General features: G+C 59.7%; 1 protein-coding gene across 1 annotated transcript in view; it reads right to left on the bottom strand.

Moving 5' to 3' along the window:
- Positions 1-13110, bottom strand: part of SH3RF3 (SH3 domain containing ring finger 3) — a gene marked incomplete at both ends in the record, with an annotated part of 210206 nt that overhangs the window by 48011 nt on the left and 149085 nt on the right. The window contains 2 exons of the mRNA XM_079721489.1: positions 5763-6016; positions 7463-7633. Coding sequence (XP_079577615.1) covers positions 5763-6016; positions 7463-7633 — 425 coding nt within the window. The remainder of the gene's footprint in view (positions 1-5762; positions 6017-7462; positions 7634-13110) is intronic.

Genomic DNA, 13110 nt, shown 5'->3' with positions numbered 1-13110 from the left:
CATGCCCAGTGCTTCTTTATTGCCATCAGACACAGGTGGGACGAGAGCGGTGCTGCCACTACCAGGCGAGGCCCCTCTGCACGGACGGCCCGGTGCCCTGGGAGCCGGCTGGCGGGAACAGGCATGTTCCAGCTGCATATCTGCGGACACTGAGAGTGAGGACCCTTCCTGTCACCGTGCTCCTGGCTCCATGCGTTCCTCACACACACCTGCCTATTAGTTCTCAGCGTCCTGGTCCAGGGATGCTCTGTACCCGCTGGGCTTTTCTCTCTGTGCAGACCCCTCCCCACTGGGGCTTGGTCACCCAGACCCTCATCTCCGCACCACCCCCTCCAGGGCACCTGCTGGGCTCCCCTTTGCCACCCTCCCCATGCCAATGCCTGGCCTTCTCTCCAGGCAGTGAGCTGGGATCCTCCTCTTTGTTCTCGTCTATCGTGGATCACTGTCCTTAGTTTTCTAGTATCTAGTGTCTCACAAACCACTGTTTTATATATTTGTCTGTTTCTTCAGTTGTTTCTGGTGGGAGGGTAAATCCTGACCTCATTACTTTATCCTAGCCGTAAGCAGAAATCTAGCTTTATCCTTTGGATACAAAAATCTGACTACATCTATTATTTAAAACCCTTCAGGAGCCCTGCTGCCCTCAGGATAAAAACTGAGGTTCCCTGACACAGTGGAAGAGAGCCGTCCTGTTCTGCTCCCTCCCGCACTGGGCCCGCTGCTTGCGTACTCAGGCCCCAGCCCTCAGCTGGCTCCGAGCCCCTCCCGCGCTCCACCTCACTCCACCCCTGCACGCTCAGCTCCACCGTTTTAAGACCTAAAGTAACTTTGCCTCTGCAGAGAACCGTCACCAACACGCAGCTTCTCCTTCCTACCTCCGTCTCAGTCACATCAAATTAGGTCAAGTCACCCCATGTAGAAACCACGGTCTCTCTCCTCTCCCCTCTCCGCCCGCTCGTCCCTCTGCTGGACTCCCTTTCTGCTTTGTCGGCCCACAAACTTCCTAGCAGTCCTTTAGGAAGCAAGGCAGCATCACCTCTCGAGGAAGGTTCCCAGGCCCCTCTGCAGCCGCTCCCATTTCCTCCCTGGTCCGAGTGAGGTACCCCTCCCACTCCATGCACCTTAGTACCCGCCAGGCCTCCACCCCAGCGCTTTTCAAATTCCACTGTAAGCGTGTGTCTCCTCGTCCTCCTCTCTGAGTGGGGGTAGAAACGGGTTTCTGGTTCTTCTCTGTATGTCTGGACCCCGGCAGAGGCCCCAGGTACCCAGCTCTCTTCCAGTGCTTTTTGCTGATGAGTGAATGGCCACACAGGGCTCTTGCCCCCCGGTGCCATGGCCAGTGCAGTCAGGCCTTTGTCCAACTGCCTGACTTTGGCTTGGGCTGAGAACACTGATGAGGGCCTCTCAGGTGCCTGGGCTGGGGTTTGTGGAAATGGGCAATCACTGCAGTGAGCAATCCACTGCCTGTGCTGTCACCAGTGGGTCCTCGCCCTCTAGATGCAGAGTGAAGTGGAAAGTGCCGTGGGAACTCCGTGGCATTTAATTACTGAAATGATGCGGGGGAGCCTCCCGTAGCCTGGCCGTGGCAGCACAAGCATGGGGACAAGCCCTGGGCTGGAACGCGCTGGCGAAGCCGTCAAACCATCCTGCGCCTCGCTCTTCCCACACGTAAGATTAAACAGATGGAAGAGTATGCCTGTCACCCGTGGTGGTTACCATGGTGATCGAGGACAGAGACGCAGTGTTGTTCTGGCCTGGCCGTGCCAATTTCTTTCATTCTGCTCTCATTCCGTTCCATAAATGAGACGGGCAGGTCACGTTCTGCTTTGAATTGGGGAGGGTGCTGCCATGGCGGGGCACGGAAAGGCCACCGCAGGGCACCTGGTGCAGAGCCAGGGCGGCCATGCTGGAGGCACACCCTGTCCTCTCGGGGTCACCAGGCACAGGGAAATGCGTGAGGCGGGCTGGGTGAGTGGATGAGAGGTTCACAGGCAGAAGAGACCTGGCTTGGGACGCGGGCTGCCCAGAACCTGCTCGGGTGCTCCCAGGGCCTAGGAGACCAGCATCTCGGTGCACGTCTCACCAGTCGTGGAGCAGCAGTCAGGGAGCTCCCGGGCTCACTTGATCACTAGGCGCTCAGTGGCTGCATCGCAGCCAGAGGCTAAAATAAACAGCATCAGCTGCTCTAAGCCAGGGCCAGCTGGAAGGTAACGGCTGGGGCAAGAGGTCTGGCACAGATAATACTCCTGCAGACTCTTTTAGGACAGAGAACTGGTTCTTCCCCAGGGCCCCAGAGGCCAGTTGCAAGAACAGACCTTACTTTTCATTAATTTAAGCAAAACAACAACAACAAAAACCCATATATGAAGGACTATAGGCATTTACAGGGTCCCTGGGATGGCAGAGTCAGTCCTGGAGGCTCTACACCAGGGCAGTGCCAAGCCCACCCACGAGGCTTCCTTGGTACACATCCCACTGCTGCTGTTTGGGAACGCCACCCAGCACGAGGCTGAACACCAGGCGCCAGAAGTCGGCCCTGCACCCACGGGTGACCGGGCACTGGGCACCGGAAGTCCACCCTGTACCCATGGATGACCAGGCACTGGGCACAGGAAGTCCACCCTGCACCATGACAGTGCACTGGGCACAGGAAGTCCACCCTGCACCCACTATGACCGGGCACTGGGCACAGGAAGTCCACCCTGTACCCACTATGACCGGGCACTGGGCACAGGAAGTCCACCCTGCACCATGACCGGGCACTGGGCACAGGAAGTCCACCCTGCACCCACTATGACTGGGCACTGGGCACAGGAAGTCCACCCTGGGTACTGGGCACAGGAAGTCTACCCTGCACCCATTATGACCAGGCACTGGGCACAGGAAGTCCGCCCTGCACCATGACCAGGCACTGGGCACAGGAAGTCCACTCTGTACCCACTATGACTGGGCACTGCTCAAAGGAAGTCCACCCTGCACCCACTATGACCAGGCACTGGGCACAGGAAGTCCACCCTGCACCATGACAGTACACTGGGCACAGCAAGTCCACCCTGGGTACTGGGCACAGGAAGTCTACCCTGCACCCATTATGACCAGGCACTGGGCACAGGAAGTCCACCCTGCACCCACTATGACCAGGCACTGGGCACAGGAAGTCCGCCCTGCACCATGACCAGGCACTGGGCACAGGAAGTCCACCCTGCACCCACTATGACTGGGCACTGCTCAAAGGAAGTCCACCCTGCACCCACTATGACCAGGCACTGGGCACAGGAAGTCCACCCTGCACCCACTATGACGGCACACTAGGCACAGGAAGTCCACCCTGCACCCACTATGATGGCACACTGGGCACAGGAAGTCCACCCTGTACCCACTATGATGGCACACTGGGCACAGGAAGTCCACCCTGCACCCACTATGACCGGGCACTGGGCACAGGAGGTCCACCCTGCACCCACTATGACCGCACACTGGGCACAGGAAGTCCACCCTGCACCCACTATGACCGGGCACTGGGCACAGGAAGTCCACCCTGTACCCACTATGACCGGGTACTGGGCACAGGAAGTCCACCCTGCACCCACTATGACCGGGCACTGGGCACAGGAAGTCCACCCAGTACCCACTATGATGGCACACTGGGCACAGGAAGTCCACTCTGGTCCCCTGAAAAGCTGGGTGTTTCACCACCACCTTCACCCCCAAAAGGGATCCAGGGGCCCCTCAAGTTTTGTCCTCTGAAAGGGAGTCACATTCAGGATGTCTGTCCAGAGTCCAGGCCGGTGCCAGCACCTCACCCGCCAGGCGTGGACGAGCAGCACTGCCCCCTACCGTGGCGAGGGGGGATTCACACACAGACAGGAGCCCCACATCTGGAGGCTGGTCCAGGTCAGCCAGGGCCACAGTGGACCAGCACCCACTACACCCCTCAAAGCCACAGGCCATACCTTCCCCCGTAAACCAGACCCCTCTGGTCGCCTCTAGGTCAGGGGACGGCTTCGCTGTTCTCCAGGGCAGCCAGTCCAGACACCGGCAAACTGCACTGCAGCCCTGCCCCTCCCAGCTCTTCCATGCAGCCCCTGTGCCCCATAATAGCTCATTATTTTGTCCCAGTTCTGCAACCCCATCCCTGGGGCCAGGCCACTGTCACCTCTCACCTGGACAGCAGCACCTCGCCAGTCCCCAAGCCAACTCTTCCTCCCCACTGTGCCCAGGGACGTCTGGTAAAGCATCACCCTCTTGTTCAGAAGCCCTGGGCGTTCCCACGGCCTGGACCAGAGTTCGGCCCTGACCGCTGGTAATGAGTCACATTCGCCTTGTTGACTCCGTGCCCTGCTCGCTCCAGGGCTGTCCTCTGACAGGACGGTACCGGCAGCTGCGCTGAGCATGCGCCACACCCGCCGGGGGCACGTCCTCGTACACCATCCCGGCAGGAGGGGCCCCAGCACAGGCCCCCTGCTGCCCCTCGGGCCTTCAACCCGCCCTGCTCGCTGCCCTCGCTGAACCGCTCCAGCTGGAGGACAAGGACGCGCTTCTCCCACTTCTGCACCTTTGTTCCCTTCCCCCTGCCTGGGTGCTACAGGCAGCTCCGCCTGGGACTGACCCCTCACCAGCCTCGTCACAAGCGCCCCCCCCGCCGCCGGCCCCACTGCCCTGAGGGCCAGTCCCAGGGCTGAGAGCAGGGCCGACTCTGAAACGCTGGGCTCCCCGCCAGTGCTCAGCAATGCTTCCCCGACAATGGGGGGCGGGGGGCGCCCGGACACCCGCCCCCGTCGTGTCCCTCGGCCGCGACTGGGAGGGACTGTGGACCCACCATGCTGAGTGTTGTGTGGGCTTCTCACACCGAGGAGATGCTTTCTGGAGACCCCCAGCGGGCCGTCTCTGGCTGGCCAGAGTCTAGAAAACAGTGTACTTGGCTGCTCTAAAGAATTTACAATTTTTGTCCTTTAAGCCTTACTTTGAGAAGAAGAGAGATGATTTCTGAGAATAAGGTTGGGGTGAGAAAAGGAATTGTGTCATTTAAGTGAAATTCAGCGGTACATTCTCCTGTTCTGGGTCCCTTGTCACTACACGGTGACAATGTTACTGGTTCCGCGTGTCGGAAAGTTACTGGCCTGGCTCCCAGGAGCATCACGTGAGCCACGCTTAGCAGCTCCTCTTAGCTCACTGCCAAGCTTCCAAGCAAGATGTGCTAACCCCTCTTCACGCCTTCACGATCCACACCACACTTTCCGTCATCTCACACTACACTGGGAGCGACCTGGATTCTCCTGAATTCCAGTCAGTCTGGCTATTGGTGAAGCTGCGTGAAGGTGAAGAGTTAATAGCCATCACTCCATCCAGCCTCAAAGCATTTCAGGAAGGGACCCTCTGCATCTGTCTCATTACCAGCTCTGTCCTGGGGGTGCAGCCTAATCGGGAGACCCCCTTAGCACCTGGCACTTGGATGTAGGTGACCCACAGTGGCTGACGAGGGTGCCCAGAGGCGCCAAGGTAACCTCACTGGTCCACCCAGCCCTCTGGCTACATGAAGTGTATAAACACCTGTGAATTCTCTAATCCATTCCAGCTGCCAGAACAGGCCAACATGATTAAGTGAACACATCCCCCAAGATTAGCAGAAGTTCATGGTTAGGACGGGCCCCTCCATGGGCTGCTCGAGACCTGGGCCAAAAGTTTGCTCGTGACTTCTGACCCTGAGACCACCCTCCTCAAATTTTCCAGCAGAATGAGGCCCATGGGAGCCTGCTACATACCGGGGGGGGCGGCGCTCCGGGCTTGGCTGGCTGCCGGCTGAACTGAGTGCCGCAGACAACTGCTCAGTGCGGGTGAGACTGCCTGGTGCTGGGCCGGAGCCTGGGCCATGGTGAGGGGGAGGGCCGGCCTCAGGGCTGTGGCCGGGCTACTCAGACTCCCACCGCCTGGGTGAAGGGTTGTGGCCATCCCCTTGGCCAGCGGAGACCCTCCGACTGCATTATTCCGGGGTGGCCCAGCCCCGCCTACAGGAACCCTGAGAAAATAAGCAGAATGAAGTCAGGGGAGGGCACAGATGCAACCATGCCACACAGGTCACTGAAGGCCCTGAGAGACGGAGGCCACGTGGTCCAGGGACAAATCCTGAAGCACCACCAAGAGAACACCTGCAGGCATGCAATGCCCAGAGCTCAGGCTGGCAGCAGAGCTCCCTTTACAGCGGCATGGTCTCTCGATGCGAATATTTGAGAAACAGCAAGAGAACCCTAAGAAACAGAGAAATGATGCTAATCAGATATTTTGTTCCAGAGCCACTGCCTTGATTTAGTCTAACAAACAGCTGTGTGTCCCCAACACGTGCAGAAGGAATGGGTTTGGACGCATCTGGCAGGCGGCAGGCAGCAGGAAGCAGGACCCGTCTCCCTCTGGACACAGCTTCCTGGCTCTGGGGCCTCCAGGAAAGGGTGCAGACAAGCCCTGTGCTCCTGAGGGACGCCAGGGAACTTGCGGTTTCGCCCCATACTTTCCAGATGAAGCCGGTGTCGACAGCCCAGGAACACAAAGGAGCACAGGACCCTGAGACGGGCTCTGATGGTCTGTCCTGCACATGCCGGCGCTGAGCCATGCACCAGCTCTGAGCATGTGGGTCTGGGCTGGGAAGCTCCTGGGGTCCAGTTTCAGGGATCAAGTGCCTTCCATTTGTCTAAGAGCTGGGAAAACGTCCCTTCTCTCCCTTCAGGATCTCAGTCCCAGAGCCACATGTGGGGGAGGGCAGGCACTGCCGCCGGGGTCTGGGGCCATGTGGGAGGGCCCCGGGGAAGCAGAGCCTCTGCGGAGCAGCTGTGGGGAGAAGGGCCTCCTCGTCCAGGGCCACGCGGCCACGGGCTCGCAAAGGCCACGGGCCTTTCCGGGAGGGACCGTGGGTGACGTGGCTCCCCTCCCCGCGGCTTCTAAGGTGCAAGTCGGTCTGGCGTCAGAGCAGGTTTAGGCATTGTTCACTTGTCTTCCTGGAAGTCTTGTTCCAAAGACAGCAGAGGCCCGGGGGCGAGCTTCCAGTGGACCTGCATGTCCTGGGCTGTGAACCAGGGCTGGGTAATCCAGGGTTCCACCCTGCAGTGGACGCTCCCCTCCGTGGAAACATCTGACAACCCTGGGTCATCTCTAGCGAATTTTTAAACTTGCTTTTCCTAGGTTATAAAAATTATCAGTAAACTTGTAAAAAACAGGAAATCACAAGGAAGAAAAGAAATTAATCACCCACAATGCTCCGCTCAATAATAATGGTTAACTTCTGGGAATATGTAATCTTGCCTTCACGTGTGTGAATGGCATGTGCTTCTCGCACACACCCCCACTGTACTCACATGTGCACACACGCACACGCATTCACACATGCCCGCGTGCCCACGAGGTCCCGCCCTGGAATGCACGCCCCCGCGTGGAGCTGCCGCTCGAGGCTCTGCTCCTCGCGGGAGCGCCTCACCTGGAGATGGGCGTCACGTAGTTCCCTGGGAACACGCCCGAGAGCCCCGTCCGCAGGGCTGTGCCCTTGAACCAGCCGTCCCGACACTTCTCCAGCACGCGGTACGTGTCGCCCTTGCGCAGCTCCAGCTCATCGCTCTTCTGGGGCTTGTAGGCGTAGAGCGCCAGGTACCTGCGGCAGGAGAGGCAGGCCGGTGAGGGGGCGCAGCCGGGATCAGCTACCAGGAGGGGCGGGCAGGGAAGGGACCGAGCTCCCCTGGTGACCCAGCAGCCACGGCCGGCCCCCACACCCTGCGCTGAGCTGGCCGGCGGAGCGTACGGCAGCCACACGACTCGCCCAAGGCCCTGGAGGACCTGCCAGACCAGATTGTGGCGCCAGCTCTGTGGGCCCCGGCTTCATTCTCTTCTCTCTGCTTCATGCCTGACGCTCTGGGCAAGAGAGAGCCTTCGGGAAAACAGGGGTGAGCTATGCAGCCCCGGGCTGGTTTTCCTCGTTTCATCTCACCTGCCTGCTTACCCATCCATCTAAGCTAGAAGAGACTCAGGGGCCCTTTTAAAGAAAAGGCGGCCCAGTTAGGGATTCCTTAGATCTGTGGCTAATTGACATTTTGCTATTCTTTTAAGCCTTTTGGAACAATTTAGTGGTGTGAGCCCTGGCCTAGGGCTTAGAAGCTGCGCCCTCAGGCACCAGCCGTAAGCGCTCTGCTACCTTGGGGCCTTGTGGACCGGGTGAGTTTGACCTAACGAGAGAGTGGTTTCAGGCAAATACACTGCTCACGCGATCTGGGCAGGAAAAGTGGCGGGGCTTTCACTCCAACAGGGAACCAGATGCATTTAAAGACATTTGTTTTGGCCGCACCATGCAACATGTGGGATCGTCGGTCCCCGACTAGGGATCGAACCCACACCCCCCGCAATAGAAGCACGTAGTCTTGACCACTGGACCGACAGGGAAGTCCCAAGCTGCATTTTTAAGAAGTGTCATCTCCTGGGCCGCCTACCAGGACGTGCCTGGTGGGCACACTGCCCCTCCCGGGCGGGCTCCTGGAGACAGGAGCTCACCAACCCCCAGAGCACCCTCCTGACCCTGGAGGCCCTTCTTAGCAGGTGACGCAGAGATGGGACACAACTCACTGGGGTGAGGCGAGGAGAAGGGAGGCCTCCTGGCTCAGAGGGGCCTTGGGAGGAAGAGGCTAGAACAGGCGGAGAGCCCCGCAGAGCACAGACGTCCCGGCTGTAAAATTCAGTAAAATGAGATAAACTAAACAAAACCCATGCCAGTTGGGTGCCCCTGCCCTGCTAGGCGAAGGCCTGGCCTCACCACTACCCTGCTCCCCTGGTGTGAGAGGATGGACTGGGTCTTAGAGACAAATGTGACAGGAGGAAAGACTCAGGCCCTCAGGGAGGGTGAACGAGGCCCCATCGGGAGGACCTCCTTGTCTGGGGTGAAGATTCACACCCGCCACGTGACACCAGGCAATCAGCAAAGAGCTGGGTGTCATCCTTCTGCGTGCACGTGTGTGCTGCTCGGGGGCCTCTTGGAGGGCGAAGAGGAATCTCTATAAACCAAAGTCCCATGAAAACTGTGTTCACACCCAGACTGCCTCACTGGGGGGCAGGATGGGAGAGGGGATGGGGGGAGGGCCGCCGGGCTGGTCCTGGGGGGCTACGAGCCAATAAGGGTGAGACCTGCTCTCAAGGAAACAGAGTGAAACACAGATCTCGCTCGTCCGCCTCACTCTGCCCCTCGGTGGTGTGAGAACAGTCTTTCTGATTCTGCTGCCGGTGACCCACAGTGGCCAGGGGGACGCCAAGCTGGGAGACACGTGGGCAAGCGTCATGACTTGGGCAACCTCTCCCGAACCCCTGGTCTGTGGGCTGAAGTCCTGCTGACTGAGGCCCCTCTTCCCAGGCTCCTGCCCCAGGGGACTGCAGGGCGGGCGACCTTGAGGAGGGTGTGTGTGGAGAGTGCAGGTTCCCTTCTCCCGTGAGGAGTCCTGGCAGCTTGTCTTTCTGGGGCAGATCTTTTGTCCTCAGCTGGGATCCTGGCGGGTGGCCACCTGCTGCCCTGCGGCTGCGTCCATCTGCTGCTGAGGGAACCCAGGGATCCACCCAGAAGAGCGTGCGTGTGCCTGTCCAGCTGAGGGGACCCAGCAAACTGAGGTGCTCCCGGAACACACAGGCACACTCCTGCCTCAGGACCTTTGCACCTGCCCCCTCCACCTGGGGCTCTCCCCTCTCACCTGCCCTCCCCCACAGCGTGCTCCCCACGGGGTGGAGACTTGCGTGTTCTGTTCATGCTCCACCCCAGGGTCTAGAACAGTGTCTGCACCAAGCAGATGCACAATCAACATTTATGGAAAGAATAAAATAGGGACTCTGGTTTTGAGACTCAGATCAAGACTGTTGAAGAAAAAGGGGTGTGTGTGTGGACGTGTGTCCATGTGTATGTATGTATCTGCATGTGCATGTATGCACGTGTTCATGTGTGTATTTGCACATGTATGTGTTTGTGCATGCATGTACTTGTGTGTGTGTGTTGTGTGTACGTGTGTGCGCACTGGGAACGGTTTCATCCAGCCCCGAGTTCTGCTGGACAAGCTGGGCTATGAGGATAAGTGGGGGAAGCAGGCTCTGAGTTTCCTCATTTGGGGTCCGAGCACACAGCTGGGACCAGAAGGAGGAGGGGGTGCCCTGGGAGGTGCTCCCGGGAGGACGGAAGGAAAGGCAGAGGGGCTGCCCTCCAGAAAGGAAAGGGAAGAGGCGAACAGAAGCAGAGGATGGATGACACAGGTGTCGGTCCACAGGGAGCTAGGTCCAGAGGGAGGTGGAGGGCTGGAGGGACGAGGGGCCCACATGGGAGCTGAAAGGGCGTCTCTTAACACGGATACCCACCGGCGTGCAGCCCCGGAGGGTCAGGGTCCCTCCACCACTGCCCGGCAGGTGGCCTCTTTCTTTGCCCCCACCCACCCTTCCAGCCCCTGGGACTGGGTGACTTCAGGGGCCACCTGCCGTGGAGCGTGGAGCTGTGGACACGGGGGCTCCTGCGGGAGGGGGCGCCGTCCCTGCTGGGAGAGGACAGACCCCGGGTGGCGAGCGTGAGGCTCGGGGGTCTCAGCTGCCCAGGGCGGGCCCCCCACCCCCGGCGCAGCATCCGCCAGCACCCACCTCCACGGCGGAGTCAACTCAGGTTTTCAAAGCAAGTGACTGTCAGCGACCTCGGCAAAGAGCCGACGAGCCCTGTGTGTGTCTGTGATCTGGGGAGCGGCCGTCAGACGACAGAGCAACGTTTCCGGGGACGAGGTGATGGTCTCTCTCAGCATTCTGGGATCCCCGAGCCATTAGGGAACAAGGTCTGTGTTGATTTCTCAGCATCTTCCCATCACACAAGAATGAGCATTCTTCAGACCGTGGGCCTCAAGTCATCTGGATTAAGCCTTTAAATCAGAAGAGGCTTCTTTCAAAATCCCACTGGTACTTTAGAGAAACACACCACCGTTCCTGATGAAGTCATAAAGGCAGAAAACGGGCAACTGAGGCGAACCTGGCTGAAACCACCAGCCGACTCGCCCGGCCTGGACCAACTGTGGGCCCCGCAGGGGCCAGAGCGCCGGCCTCCAGGACCACGGGCTCTGCTGAGGCGCGTCCTGAGTGAGTCTGCAGGCAGACTGGATCTATTCTGCGTCCCGCCTCCTCACGTGGGACGCCCAGAGCCTAACAGGGGGAAGCAAGGTTTCCTTCCCAGTTTCAGCTATTTATTTCTTGGATGTGTACTGGTTCTGGTGCCCCTTGGGCACTAACCACGTGGGGGAGAGGGGCTTACTTCCAAGGATGCCTTCAGCCCCGGGGGAACGAGGCGCCCTCCTCCTCCAAGTCATCAGAGTCAGAACTCTGCCCTACCTTGTTGACGGGGAGCTGTTGACGGGCAGCTGTGCCCATGGGGCAGCGTGCAGAGCCCCACCCAACCTCCGGTGCCATGGGCCGAGGCAGGACGAGGGTGCAGGGCAGGAAGCTGGCATTAGTCATGGTCTCGCCCAAGCCCCACGTGAGCTCTGAGGCTGGGCTACCCGCCCATTTCACAGCTGAGCACACTGAGGCTCAAAAAAGATGGAGAATCTGTGTTTACGAAGCAGCGAGCTGGAGGCAGGTGGTTCCGTGGCCCCAGGGACCTGGCGGGGGTGGGGGGCACTGCGGGAGGCTGGGGAGAGGCCCGGGCGGGGCGAGGCCGGGGAGCGGGGGCTCCATGTGGGGGGCCTGTGCTGAGTGGCACCAGGGCACTAATGCCCTTGCTGTCTTCATCTTTATTTTAAATTTGTTCTCTGAGGAGTAATCCCTCCTCTGGTCTCAATATTTCAAGTTCACCCTCTCAGTGTGCATGGCGGGGGGGTGGGGGGTGGAATGTAAACAAATCTGACTTCACCTGGAACACCTCTGCCCCCCACCTCCCCACGGGCATTCCCCTGCACTAGGGGCCTGCACATCTGCGTGCAGCTTGCGCTGGGGCGGCGCTGGCCAGGGAACGTGGCATCTGTTTCCCCTGTTGTGACTCAAGAAAACGCCCCGGAGGGACCAGCCGGCTCCCAGCCCGACGCCTGCAGCTCTGCGGTCCCTGCCGTGCGCCTGGTCACTCCATCCAGGTCCGAGTGCGGCCACAGGGTAGGGTGCATCCTTTGCACCCCTTCCCACCCCGTGCCTTCAGCCGCACCCACCAGAGCTGCGTGCTGCCATCCTGGGAAAGCTGGAGGACAATCCTCGATCCTCATGGAACCTGGGGGCCCCAGCCGGGCCTGTGTGAAATGGGAGAACCAGGCAGCAGCTGCGTGGTTCCCAGCGCCCCATCCTCCCTTTCCACTCCTTCCAAAGGCTTTGAGCTCAGCACAGGCCTCCACGGAGGACGCAGGGGGTCCTGCGTCACGTGCAGAGCAGGCCCGGGATTCGCCTCTGCGCATTCACACACAAGGTTGGTACTGAAAGTACTGATTTCAGGCAGGAGTCGGGGCGTCTGGATCCCAGCGCCTCTTCCCCACAGCCCGGTGGCCGGCAGGGGGCGCTCGTGCCCATCGAAGAGGCGACCCCTCCTCCAGGCAGACGCAGGCCTGTGTGAGGCGGGGGGAATGTCAGGCCCCTTCCCGGCGCCCTCGGCCGGCAGTGGCAGCCGTGACCGCCGAGCCTGGCACCGTGGGAACAGCAGCCAGCTGGGAACAGCCGTCACTCACTGTATTACTTGCTCTTTCCTATAGAAGATCTTCACGTGCTGTTAATTGTCTAAAGACTCTAATCAAGCAGTGATTAAAGAACTTTAACACCGTCATTAACTTCACACCCTTCCGCCTCCATATGACGGCCTGCTCATTTCTTCTGAAATAAGGAAGGTTCTTTTCCATTCCTCCTGGGAAGAGGCTGCTCCTGCTCTTCTAGCTGCCAGGGCCGCACGGGCTCAGGTCAGCGCGACACGTGCCGCTCGCTGACCCTCAATCAGCAGGATCGGCTGAGGAGAGGGCTCAGCACAGGAAGTTCCCGAGCTCGCCTCTTCGCACGGACACAGCAAGTCCACAACCACACGTGGGACAACTTCCTCGGAAAGGGACCTGAAAACTGGCTGAACAGAGCCTCCACCACGAAGGGTAGAAGGACAGCGTGGAGACGGGC

Source organism: Hyperoodon ampullatus, assembly GCF_949752795.1.
Source record: "Hyperoodon ampullatus genome assembly, chromosome: 15".
Lineage (NCBI taxonomy): Eukaryota > Metazoa > Chordata > Mammalia > Artiodactyla > Ziphiidae > Hyperoodon > Hyperoodon ampullatus.
Note: the sequence above shows the minus strand (reverse complement) of the source record. Positions and strands in the feature narration are given on the sequence as shown.